Source organism: Phalacrocorax carbo, chromosome 4 (genome assembly GCF_963921805.1).
Source record: "Phalacrocorax carbo chromosome 4, bPhaCar2.1, whole genome shotgun sequence".
Classification (NCBI taxonomy): Eukaryota; Metazoa; Chordata; class Aves; order Suliformes; family Phalacrocoracidae; genus Phalacrocorax; species Phalacrocorax carbo.
Window position 1 is genome coordinate 29,623,427 of NC_087516.1, and position 12,618 is coordinate 29,636,044.

At 49.9% G+C, this 12,618-nt stretch overlaps 3 protein-coding genes across 12 annotated transcripts in view; 2 read left to right on the plus strand and 1 right to left on the minus strand.

Annotated features, from left to right (window-relative positions):
* Nucleotides 1–345: 345 nt before the first annotated feature.
* Nucleotides 346–3,173, plus strand: SLC10A4 (solute carrier family 10 member 4). Its single transcript, XM_064449389.1, has 3 exons — nucleotides 346–981; nucleotides 1,371–1,581; nucleotides 2,219–3,173. The coding sequence occupies exons 1-3, from the start codon at nucleotides 572–574 to the stop codon at nucleotides 2,732–2,734; spliced, it is 1,137 nt and encodes a 378-aa protein (XP_064305459.1). The 5' UTR covers nucleotides 346–571; the 3' UTR covers nucleotides 2,735–3,173.
* Nucleotides 3,174–3,388: 215 nt separating this feature from the next.
* On the plus strand, nucleotides 3,389–8,613 carry ZAR1 (zygote arrest 1). Of its 2 annotated transcripts, XM_064449407.1 has the most exons (4): nucleotides 3,389–4,216; nucleotides 4,293–4,385; nucleotides 4,458–4,532; nucleotides 4,600–8,613. In XM_064449407.1, the coding sequence occupies exons 1-4, from the start codon at nucleotides 3,410–3,412 to the stop codon at nucleotides 4,741–4,743; spliced, it is 1,119 nt and encodes a 372-aa protein (XP_064305477.1). In that variant the 5' UTR covers nucleotides 3,389–3,409; the 3' UTR covers nucleotides 4,744–8,613. The 2 variants fall into 2 exon arrangements, with proteins under 2 accessions (XP_064305477.1, XP_064305476.1); XM_064449406.1 differs by having other exon boundaries at nucleotides 4,458–8,613.
* The window catches only part of FRYL (FRY like transcription coactivator), a 172,787-nt gene continuing 168,414 nt past the window's right edge, over nucleotides 8,246–12,618 (minus strand). For all 9 annotated transcript variants that reach the window (XM_064449397.1, XM_064449396.1, XM_064449399.1 and 6 more), the window contains 3 exons: nucleotides 11,946–12,056; nucleotides 10,565–10,761; nucleotides 8,246–10,194 (listed from right to left, as the gene is read on the minus strand). In XM_064449397.1, coding sequence (XP_064305467.1) covers nucleotides 9,936–10,194; nucleotides 10,565–10,761; nucleotides 11,946–12,056 — 567 coding nt within the window. In that variant the 3' untranslated portion in view covers nucleotides 8,246–9,935. The remainder of the gene's footprint in view (nucleotides 10,195–10,564; nucleotides 10,762–11,945; nucleotides 12,057–12,618) is intronic.

The window sequence follows — 12,618 nt, forward strand, 5'->3', positions numbered from 1 at the left end:
GGATGTCCCTCAGCAGAGGGGGACCGACGCTGCCCACCCGCATCGGGTGACACCGCGACGCTGATTGCTTTTCTGATGCTGATGCCAAAGTAAATCCCCCGATACCACAGCTCCGCCGTTGGAAAAGCCGGGCCCTGCCCCAGCCCCCGGGAGGATGAGGGCGGCTGTGCCGGCCTCAGAAGCGGGCAGCGGGGGGCTCGCACCGGGGGGGCGGGGGGGTGTCCGGCTGCGAGCCCCCGCCGCCGCCTGCGCTTCCCTCCGCCGGGGCCGGGCGGCGCTGGCGTCCGGGCGCTGCGGGCCGTCGAGGCAGCGGCGAGACACCGCCCACGCCGGGGGTGGCCCCGCGTGGGTCCGGGGACGGGCGGGCGGCGCCCGCAGCAGACAGCCGGAGCGCCGCCCCGGACCGCGGCACCGCCGGCAGCGCCCAGTCGGGCTGAGCCGCGCCGCGCCGGGATGCGGGGTCCTCCGGCCGCCGGCGCCAGCCGCCTCCGCACCCCGCACTGACGGCACCCCCCGCTCCCTCCTCCGGGGCTCGGCGGGGAGCCGGCGGCTCCCGGGGACCGCGCAGCCCATGGCCGGCTCCGTGCAGCCCATGGCCGGCTCCTCGCAGCCCCCGACGGCGGCGGGGAGCGGCGGCCCCGACGGAGGGTCGCTGGCGGGGGGCGGCGAGGCGGCTTTCGGGGACCGCTCCCTCAGCCAGGCCTTGAGCGTGGTGGTGGGGCTGGCGCTCTGTGTGACCATGCTGGGTCTGGGTTGCGCTGTGGAGCTGGGGCAGCTGGGGCAGCAGCTGCGGCGGCCCGTGGGGCTGCTGCTGGCGCTGCTGGGGCAGTTCGTGGCCATGCCGCTGCTGGCCTTCCTCCTCGCCCTCATCTTCGCCCTGGACGAGGTAGCGGCCGTGGCTGTGCTTTTGTGTGGCTGCTGCCCCGGGGGCAACCTCTCCAACCTCATGTCGGTGCTCGTCGACGGGGATATGAACCTCAGGTAGGCGCCCCGCTCCCCCTGGCCCCCAGCCGTCCGGGGGGCTGCGGCGGCCCCGGAACGCGGGGAGAGGGGGGTTTGATGGGCTCCTACCGGCGGTGAGGATGGACGGACGAACGGGGACGGCGCGGCTGGAAATCCCCAGCGCTGCTCTTGGGCCTCTCCGGGTCTTACACAGACCCCGGCACATGCCTCCTGCCCCCTTCCCTAAAAAGCCAGCCTGCCTGCCTGCCCGCCGCCCGGCCGGGACAGGGAGGGAAGGGGTTCTCTTGCCATGAGAAGCGCCCTGGCCGGCTGCAGAGCTCCCTTCCCGAGGGGGGTTGCGGCTTCCCGGGGCTGACCCTCGGCTGGGCTGGCGGTGATCCGGTGTCTCCTTCGTTCCCCCGGCGCAGCATTATCATGACAGCCTCCTCCACGCTGCTGGCCCTCTTCCTGATGCCCCTCTGCCTCTGGGTCTACAGTCGCCACTGGATCAACACGGCCCTGGTGCAGCTGCTGCCCCTGGGGGCGGTGAGCCTGACGCTGGGCAGCACCCTGCTGCCCATCGGCCTGGGGGTGCTCATCCGATACCGGCACCCCCGCGCCGCCGACCTCCTGGTTAAGGTAAGCATGGCTCCGGGGATGGGGACGGGGCGGGGGGGGCCGTGCTGCAGGGGATGCCTGGGGACGGGGGGGGGTGTCCGACGGCAGTAACCTTTCTGGTCCCTCCAAACCGATGGTACTTTCACACAAGTGTATTGTGTTGCTTGGTGGAATATAAAGACAGAGACTTGAAATAAAACGATGGGACAGAGATGGAAAGCAAGGGAAAGGGCAGGGTACCTCCCCCCCCGGCATGGGAAGGCGCCCCAGGAGCCGAGGCTTTCCCTGGCATCCTGCTCCCTCTCCGCTCCCGCTACACCCAGGCAGGGCTAGGAAAACCAACCCACAGGCATGGTGACACTTCCTTAAATCATGCAATCAAATTAGCTTAATTACAAAAGGAAAAGGAAGGCACAAGCCCTGGCTCTCTAGTTTCCCAGCAAGTCACCCCAAAGCAAAATGATGGAGGGTGATCTCAGCCCCTTCCCTTCCAGGGATATGATCAACCACCACCGAAGTCCTGAGCCAGGAGCAAACCCAGGAAGGGCAGCACAGCCATGGTTTGCGATTTAGACACTATCAAGCCTCTACCTGCTGTGATTATCCTTTTAAACTAATAACCCCCGTGTTGTTTATCAATGTCTGTATCTGTTGCCAGATTTCCCTGTGGTCCCTCTTGGTGACTGTGGTGATCCTGTTCATCCTGACTGGGACCATGCTGGGCCCAGATCTGATGGCACATATTCCTGCGTCTGTCTACGCCATTGCGGTGCTGATGCCTCTGGCGGGGTATGCCTTGGGTTACGGCTTAGCCACGGTCTTTAAAATGCCCCCACACTGCAGGAGAACAGTGTCTTTGGAAACAGGGTGCCAAAACGTCCAGCTCTGCACCGCCATCCTAAAGCTCACCTTCCCCCCGGAGCTCATAGGGAGCATGTATATGTTTCCCTTGCTTTACGTCCTTTTTCAGTCGGCAGAAGCGGGACTCTTTGTGCTGATATACAAGATGTATGGGGGAGACAGCTACAAACAAGATACGCTCGGTGAAGAGGAAGACACAGATATTTCCTACAAGAAACTGAAGGAAGAGGAGGTGGCCGATGCTTCGTACGGCACAGTGATCAGAGAGGAGCACAACTCCCTTCAGATGGAGGTGACGCAGACGGCGCTTTAGGCGAGATGAGGAGGCAACACCCGGGGACGTGTGATGCGTGTTGTGCTTGCAACCAGGCCGGGGCCGCGCAGCCGAAGCCGCCCGGCCTCCATCATTTCTCCAGCTGCTCCCATTGTATGAGGTGATGTGTGTTTATTACCGTGACAGTTGTATTTCCTCAAAAATACCTACGAAAAAAAAATTTAAAAACGAAGGAAGAAGTATCACTGTGACGCAACTAACCGTACGTCTTCAGGCAAGGAGGCTCCTGCCCACCTGAGCGCAGCAGGAACGGGTCCGAGGAAGGAGGCCAGCGTTTTGCAGAGGCGAAGCCAATGCGGCGCTGCGCCAGTGTGGACCAGCGGGCGAAACTGCCTTGCGCGTGCGTACCCCTGTGCCTCCCACCCGCTGTAAAAGCATCGTGCTCGTTGTTCTCACCACAAATACATGGCGAAGCTGAACCAAACCCGTGTTTCCCGCTGATTAATCCCGCGGGGGCAATTCAGGGCCGCGCTGCCTGGTTGACCAGGGGGGCTGGGCTAGGGGGTGGTGAGGGATGCCCTGCCCGAGGCCCTGCACCGGGCGGGGGTGGGAAGGGACCGGCGGCACCCGTCGGGGGCGGGGGGAAGCCCGGCCCCGTCCCGCCCCGGGGGTATTTAAGGCCGCCCCCCCGTGGGTTGCGCCGGCTCCGGCGTCATGGCGGAAGAAGGGATGGAGAGCTACCTGTACGCTGCCTACCACCCCTACCCCTACCGCTACCCGCCGCCCAAGGGCAAGGGGGGGCCGGCGGGCGGCTGGCGCCCGCGGGGCAGCGGCTACTTCTCGGGCTACGGGGAGGCGGCGGCGGCCGCCGAGTACTTCGACAACTACCAGCGGGCGCAGCTGAAGGCCATCCTCTCCCAGGTCAACCCCAACCTGACGCCACGGCTCCGCAAGGCCAACACCAAGGAGGTGGGCGTGCAGGTCAACCCGCGGCAGGACGCCTCGGTGCAGTGCTCCCTCGGGCCCCGCACGCTGCTGCGCCGCCGCCCCGGCGCCCCCGCCGCGCCGCGGCCCCGGGAGGCGGAGCTGGAGCAGGAGCAGGGCAGCCCCGCCACCACCAGCACCCGCGCCGTGCGCTTTCCCCGCACCATCGCCGTCTACTCGCCCGTGGCGTCCCGCAGACTCACCGCCTTCCTGGAGGAGCCGGAGCCGCGGCCGCAGCAGCAGCAGCAGGAGGAGGCGGCGGCGGCCACGGCGGCGGCCGTCGAGGAGGAGCCGGCGGCGCTGAGGGAGCAGCGGGAGGCGGAGGAGGCCGCCGTGCGGGCGAGCTGGGAGAAGCCCCCCGAGGTCGGTGCCGAGCCGCTGGAGCAGCGCCCGGCCGCCACCCCGGATCCGCCGGCGGCGGGGCCGGAGGAGAGCCGGGAGGAGGAGGCGCCGGCGGCGGGAGCAGCGCGGGCAGAGCCGGTGGCCGCCCCTCAGAAGCGGGAGCCGGCGGCGGGCAAGACCCGCCTGCGCTTCCAGGTGAGGGGCGGCCGGGGGGGAGCTGAGCGGGGCCCGGGAGGCGCCGGCCCCGTCGAGTAACGGTTGTCCCCGGCAGTTCCTGGAGCAGAAGTACGGCTACTACCACTGCAAGGACTGCAACATCCGCTGGGAGAGTGCCTACGTCTGGTGCGTCCAGGGCACCAACAAGGTAGGCTCGGCTCGGCTCAGCCCGGCGCGTCCCCCCCCTCCTCGGCCCCGCTGACTCCGGCCTCCCCCCCAGGTGTATTTCCGGCAGTTCTGCCGGACCTGCCAGAAGTCCTACAACCCGTACCGCGTGGAGGACATCACCTGCCAGGTAAGGGACCCTGCCCTGTCCTGCCCGGCCCCGTCCCGCACCCACCGACCGCCGCCTTCTCCCCCAGAGCTGCAAGCAGACGAGGTGCACCTGCCCCGTGAAGATGCGCCACGTGGATCCCAAGAGGCCCCACCGCCAGGACCTCTGTGGGAGGTGCAAAGGGAAACGCCTCTCTTGCGACAGCACGTTTAGTTTCAAGTACATCATCTGAGTGGGATGGTTTGTGTTTTTTGGTTTTTGTTTAGGCCTCTTCTAGAAAACTGCAAGTAGAGCAGAGTGGGGTTTTTTTTGTTATTGTTTGAAGGCACTTAGTTGTGGCTAGGAAAGCATCCAAATAAAAGTATTGCAAAGCATATCCAAATGATCAGGTGGGTTTGTGCCCAGCTCAGAGGGTGCATCTTGCAGCTTCTGTAACTGGCATAGGGGAGGAGCCTACAAATAACGTTTTGTAAATCAGCAATGACCTTGGCAGCCACTGACTCAGGACCCTGTAGAATCTCAGATGGGAAAGGATGCCTGTTACTGCTCCTTCCCTTGAACTGATCAACACTTGAAGTTAACATCAAATTGACATCTACAGTAGGTAGTAGAGCATCATTCATGAACAGAACACTTCATAGCATTCACTTACTGTGCACACTTCTCTTCCATGTAGAAAGTCTCCTGCACCTGTTCTTCATCACTAAAAAAATGTCTGAGATGCTATGTAAAAATTAGGTCACTTCTACTGGTGCAGTTGGTCTGTATTTAACTAAGCTGGTGTTCCTGCAGACTAAAGCCAAAGAAAGGTTGTGGTTAATGTACCTTCAGGGACAGTTCTCACAAGCTCCTGGGGATGGGAGTCACTGATGTTGTGGTCTCTCTCTTAGTAAATGAGTTGCCCATCTTTACTTCCACAAGGTTATCAAGAGAAGTGATAATTCAAAGGTTCCAAGTGTGATACTCTCTCTGCCTGGCTTCCTTTTGTACCTGTAGGTGATGCAGAAAGAGCTTTGCACTTAGTGGCATACACTTGAAGGGTTTCATCTAGTTACGGTTTAGCTGTTTGTTATCAGGGAAGGATCAGACTCCCATGTGCTTTTGGGACTGGGTTTGTAAGTAGGATTTGTACTTCTAGGATTGGGTAGTAATGGCAGAACCAGCATGGTTACTCCCAGGTGATGCTTTTTAGGGGCTATTGGTGCTGTCAGTGGTAACAGTCTCTGTAGGGACACTGCACGTCAGCAAAGCCTTACAAGCTGACTCTGGGACTACACCATCACCATCTGAGCAGATTCACAAGATAGTAAAACCTACACCCCACTAGTCTACCCTGTAGCGAAGGAGTTGTGTAAACTTAGAGGAAAACATACTTTTCCAGGAGTGCTAATAAAGCTCTTAAGTTTTAATTTGAGCATAATTACAAAGCCTTTTGTAGAACTCTTGAGATAGGATCTGTTTGGAAAGACTGATTTATCTTGGCTGTAACAAACTTGCCTACACCTGCATCCAGCTTGAGACCACTCTGTTAAAGACTAAAGGGGTAACCTCCCTGAGCCCATGCTCTGTAATGGGTTCAGTGCCAGGTGGTCTTCCATCTCTAAATGGAAGCTAGTGTATGGCAGGGTAAGCACTGGCCTTTGTACCAACAAATGTCTGTTTAGAGAGGCAGCAAGTGCTGACTCTGTAGGCTTAGCTCATTTTACTGTAGATTCCTGCTTAAACATGCCCCTTGACCTTGCTGCTGTATCTAAGGCTTCATGCCTCAGCACCAATTTATTGCCATGTAATTTTATTTATTCTTGCTCCATTCATTATTATAGCAGCATGAGGCATTCTGGGAATAAGCAGGCCTACCACCCCCAGAGTGGGGTACTGTTTTACTTCCTGCTTTTACCCAAAGCATTTTCCCCTCTATCCCAGTAAAAGCGAGTAGGCCTTGCTTTAACAGGTCACTTGGAGACTTTCACAGTAGGTTCCATCCTTGCCCTATTCAGATTGAAAAGTACAACTGCAGCTGAGTGCTTCTCTGTAGATGCATGTGCTTTGCGTTCACATATAGTTACCGCTGCTCATGGCTGTAAGTTTCCAGCTTGAGGAGGAAGAGTTGAGACCCCCTCTGCAGCCATCTACCCGTAGTCTGCTGCAGCCTGCAGTTCTGATGTCTATTACTGAGCATATTTCCCCTGAAGGATGTTCAATATGTTCTCCTGTTTGCCTTCCCCATTCTAACGGATGCAGTGTGGGAGACTGGCTGTGATGAGTCTGTGCACCTTGGTAGGGAGTTTGGGAGCTTAAGCTCTGTGCTATGTCAGTATCAAGTCATATGGCAACTTACAGCAATATGAGCAGGTGAGTACTTCCTATTGATACAGATGTCCTCACAAGCATTGCTTTGGGGACTACTTGCTGTGAATACGGTGATGCTCATGCAAATATCATCAGTAATAGCCTAAAGTACTTAAAGTTGTTATCCCCACCAGCTACAGTCAAAGCAGCAGTTGCTTCTGTTCAGTAAGATGTAGAACAGGCCTAGCTGATCTGAACTGTATGGGGTGCTTCAACAGCAACTGGTCTAAACAAGCAGTTAACAAAGGGCCGTGAATAGCAGGTAGTGGCAAAGAGCCGGCCCTGCTTTCATCAGCTACTGCAAGGTTTTGAGGCTCAGAGGAGTGGGAGTGCAGTGTGCAGTGATGTTAAACCAGCTTTCCTTCATCCTGTAGCATTCCTCAGTTCCGCAGCAGCTCTACACGTCATTCCTCTTACATAAATATATTCAACACTTTTACTGCTCGGTGCCAAAGTACAGTTCTGTATCCTTTCCACTTCACTGCCCTGTCATGTCCTTGACAGCATACACTGCACATCATGGACACTGGTTCCTAGACTCAGCAGAAAGAAGGAGAGCTATGGTGACCTATGTGATTATGCAAAGCGGAACACGCTGCTGGTTCTTCAAAGATATATTGAACTTGCCTGTACAGCTTTTTCATGAAGAGATGCTTTTGCATACATTAGCTCAATGCTGTATGCGTTGCATCTTAAAGATGGCTGATGTTTTGCTTGTTTTCAGGCAGCTTTACCATAGGTTTGGCACATACCTGGCAGCAGGTAATGCAGGTGTGACAACTTAGGCAGTAGTTGAGAGTGGGTAATTTTGGAGAAGCAGATATAGAAGCAACCAGCAAAAAGACACTCAGTCTGGTGTAATGCTTTCTTGGTGAAGAGACTTGCTAGTGGCAAAGGAGAGGCCTCTCTAAAACCAGAACAAGTGGGACAGTGGGAGTTTGGAAATAGTTCTTTCATGAAGTTAAAGAAATACCAAGACTGGCTGTGGAGCATGATTCTGCCCTGTAGGGCAGGTCCCAGTTTCCACTAGTCATTGTAAATGGAGGAAGAGGTATAACATATGGAATTACATATATAAATTCAGGTTCGAGTTGCATGACAAATCCTTTTACAGCTTCAGAAGATGCCCAGGAAAATCCTGTTGCATTGATAGGACATAAAAGGAAGAAACCATGATTTCAGGGCCCCAGGCCTCTATTGTCAGCGTTCAGTCTGTTTAAATACTTCAGCTAAACTCTAGCTTGTAAATACACAAAATGATGGATACAATGTCTTTTATTTTTACAAAAAAAGCTGGTAAAAGATGATGTAAATAAAAGTGTAATGCACCACTACGTAAATCTATTTTCCCTGTAAATACTTATTAAATAATTAAGAACACCATCTACAGTACCACAAAACCATCAAAATAATTCAATTTTATCAGGGACAGGGAAAAAAATACAGTGATTATGGATGTGCCTTGACCAGTTACAGAGCTTGTTAGGATAACATAACTACTGTCAGCAGTCCAACAGCGTGCACAGTGCCTTCAATTAATGCATTTCAGCATAATTACATTTCTAGTGGGGTTCAATTCCCACAAAAAGGCGGCGCTAAGAATCTCAATTCTACATTCTAAACTCTGGAATTAGAGCCCATTAAAAAAAATCACAGTGGGTAAGAGATGTATATAAAAATACCAGGTGTTCCTTTCAAATCACAGGAATCATGGGACTACATTCTTTTGTGTTTTTTTTTCTTTTCTTTTTTTTACAAAATGCTATTGGTTTCAACAGAATCCAGTTTGTTTTATGCTACAGACTTTGACACTGAACTATGAGTATATTGCCTGTTTGCATGTTTTGGTAGTCAGTCTTTTTTTTGTATATAGTCCCAATTCCTTAGGCTTAAGTTGAGTCATGAAGATGCATGTACATGCATTCGAACTCTTTGAAGCCTGCAGACTACGCAGACTGCAAGTAATGTATGTGACTACAGATAGGAAGAACCCCCCCCCTTTCCCCTCATAGCTTTATACACCTATTGTCTTAACAGTGCATTGCACAAATTTACAAGAAAAATACTGGTTTTGCACTATACAGTTTCTAGAATATATACAGAATAAAATAAGTTAACTTCTAATGAGAATTGCTGATGGGCAGCATATATCTTTAATATACATTTTAAAGTCTCTGCAGGCAGCTACTTTTTGGTTAGTTGTTATCAATATTTGTAACATAAGCACTGATCAGAGAACTGAGCAGCATTCCAATAAAGTTAACATATATTATTTCTTTTAGAAACACTGGGAAATCCCAGTTTAAAATATTATTAAATGTCCTAACATTTACACACTATGAGGATTAGATCTAATAAAATAAAATTTCTTCAAAAATAATCTTGCAGCTCTTTTAAGCATGCTCTGAGACCTTATTTAACAATCATACATACCTTCAAAAAAACTTGTCACATAGCCATACATTCTAACTTGCACACGTAATTTCCTTGTTACAGACAACAAAAGCAAATAAAACATTGAGAAGTCAATGGTTTTTGCAGTCGTAAGTCATTCTAACTCCTGTTTGATCGCACATTCTCCATGACATTGCAAAGTGTCTCATTAGGTATTAGTTGATGATTATATCTACTACTGCTGGAAAGCCAGGAAGCCTTGCAGGTCTTCAGCCAAAACAAACCAGCCTTGATTTTAGCCTCATCCCACCTGCGATATTGATTCAACCTTTAGAGGCTGTTACTGCAAACACCCTTTATAGTTCTGTTACATCGGAAAATAATGCATATGTATGCATTACATTTAAGCCCTTTTCCTTTCGGGTAGTTTCTATACATATATTTAATAAAAAAATACTACTGCCGCACAGCTATTGTGTAGAAAGAACAGTCAAGAAAGATGTTCACTTCAATTTCCAGATTTTTACTTTTGATGAAACAATTTCTTGCTATGATGAAACTGTGTCGGTTGTCAGGATTGCTGGAGGTTTTATTTTCTTCTTTTTTTTTCTTTTTTAATGAAAGGTGCTCAATAATAGTCTGAGGCATCTCCATCATCAGTCTTTTCTAAATGACAGCTGTTCAGAATCCAGTGCTCACAAGATTTATTCCTGGTCTGATTCGCCCTAGAAGCTGATAGGATTGCACCATGCGTAAAGACTCTCGAATTTCTAGATTAAGTTCCATCAGTTTTGAGCTGGCTTCAGACATATCTTGGTTGGAGCCTACTACTGCAAAGCTACCAGTTTGACCAAGTGTCTGATGACGAAAGTATATGTGCAGCAACGTTTGAACTGGGTCATCTTCAGAACTGCCAAAGATGTCGTGGGGCCAAATAGATCTGTAAACACACAATTTGGATTTAAACATTAGAAACCCCCCCCAAACTTTAAATATTCTTGTTCCTTAAACAGACATTTGAACAGAAGACATAGGAAAATGCAAAAGAAATGTTTCTTCCATAGAGTCCTGATAGTTTACAGTATCATCTTCTTAGAGATAAATTCTAAAGAACAAGTACTACTAGAATTGTTTTTTTTTAAATTGCAAAATGCGTACGAAGAAGCTGTAATGAAGCAACAGTGCTCGTCCTTTTCAATAAGGACATGCAGCAAGAGCTGAAAAAACTCTGGAGTAGTGCCTATCCTCATCTTTAAATTAAAAAAGCCCATTAGCAAACTCAGGTCTGAAAGCAATCCTTGAGCACTTACCTGAAAGCCTTGACCTGTGCTACAGCTGACACAAACTCCTTGTTTCTCAGGGTTTCAATGAGAGAGTGAATAGCCGTTTCTGTGCTAGCTTGGGAAGCCTCTGCAATTTCAGTTTCTTCGATACAACTGTCAGATGCAGCCTCAGCCTCTTTCAGACAGCTCTCCAGAAGAGCGAGTTCTTCAGACATGTTTATGACCTAAAACAAATAGAAGAGTTACCTTTTCTAGTTTAAATATATTTTCAGCCAAATTATCTTTCAGCAGATCTGACATATATTCTTCCTCCTGACATGAAGAACTAAACATGTTGGAAAGTACAGCAGCAATTGTATTATTACAAAGGCAACTTAAATATGAAGAAAAAATCTGGAAGATGGGTAACCCAGCAGAATAACTGTAGTGCAGCTAGGGTATATAATAGTATCTTCGGCTTTAGCTCCAGTGTATGAGTGAAAGACAAGGCCATTGCTCAGAATATGATTCTACATCTGACTAACTTAGGCAGGAAGTGGGACTGGTGTGATGCTGGCCTTCCACAACGTTTTCCAGACAGAAATGAACTCACTTTATTTGCAGCCTCTTCAAAAATCTGGAAATCTAAGTGAGGAACATGCATCACTTTTTCCTAAGCTACTCAAAACCCAAAGACTTGTACTCCCCGCTTTTTAATTTTCCTCCCTACTATATCAAGCAAGACCAGGCCTATATTTTTTCTTGCTACCTCTATTTATCGCATTACAGACCCAAGGGGGATCTTTAAGATGACATTATTAACAGCATAATACATTCAGATTAACTCAGTTAACATCATGTATGTACCACATGCACAGCTGAAGGACACATTTTACCTGTAAAGTTAGTACAACTTAAAATCAGGCCTGAGATGTCTAGAACACATTACTGACTGCGCTTAGGATGGGGACTGAGGTTGCAGAGTAATTTAATGGTGGCTGAAGAGATACAGTTCTATAAATCAGCTGGTAGCAAGTGATGGTGTTTGCAATAGAAAACACTGGGGTGATGGAAAGGGGCTTCATCACAGAATTCTGTTGATTGGAGTTGATGTGCCTTGATTGTAGCTTGATTAGAATACACCAGAAGTGCTACTGAAATATTTAAAATCCTCATCACTGGACTCCCTGTGTTCCTGTCTATTTAAGAGCTTTAAAGTTGTACAAAAATCAACACAGATAATTGAACATCTCAGAAAATTCTTGCAAGCTCTACTTAAATCTTTTATTAATTGGCTATAAAACAGCTGGTACCCTCCTTCAGTTTCTAAAAAGATGTCCCACTGATGAAAATGTTATCAAAATGTATTTAAAATGGTTTGGCTTTAAAATGTCAACAATTAGTAGCTAAATGGCATTGTTTTCATTACCTCTGCTTCTTTTTTGATTGTTTTTACTTGGCTGATAAGTTTGCAATATGCTTGGAACAGAAGCAGCAACTGGAAATGCAACTTGTATAGCCTCCGACACAACTCCAGCTCCTACAGTAGAATGTAAACAACATTATTACATTCAGGAAGTGCAAGACATCTACAATCCAATACAAGAGACAATAAATGACAACTTCTTCAGTATAGGATGTGCAAAATTAAAAGTAGTTATTTGGTTACTGTAGAAAATGACAAAAAGATTTACAAGCGAACGTAGCAGGAAGCTAATGCAAAGCAGATAAAAAACGTCATTCAGTTCTAGGTTTACAGGTAGCCTCTCTCACATAGGTTTAAAGTTTATTTTTTAATAAGAATTTACATTTCCAAGAAGCGGGGGTGGGGTGGGAGGTGGGATGTGAAGTGATTCAAAAAGCATTTTGAAATGTTATATTCCAAGACACGTTTCATAGATCGCTGGTTGATATTTTACTGTTTTAAATTCAAGTTCTAATATCTAAAAGAAGCAGTTGTGGTCTATGAGTATGGAATCTTTCATAAGCATTAATATAAATATGTAAGCACAGTATAGAACCTGTCCCTTAGCTTACAACTGCCTGATGGAATAAGAGGATAATAATTCCGTTCCTGGAGGCCAGAATAATGTTTCCTTTAT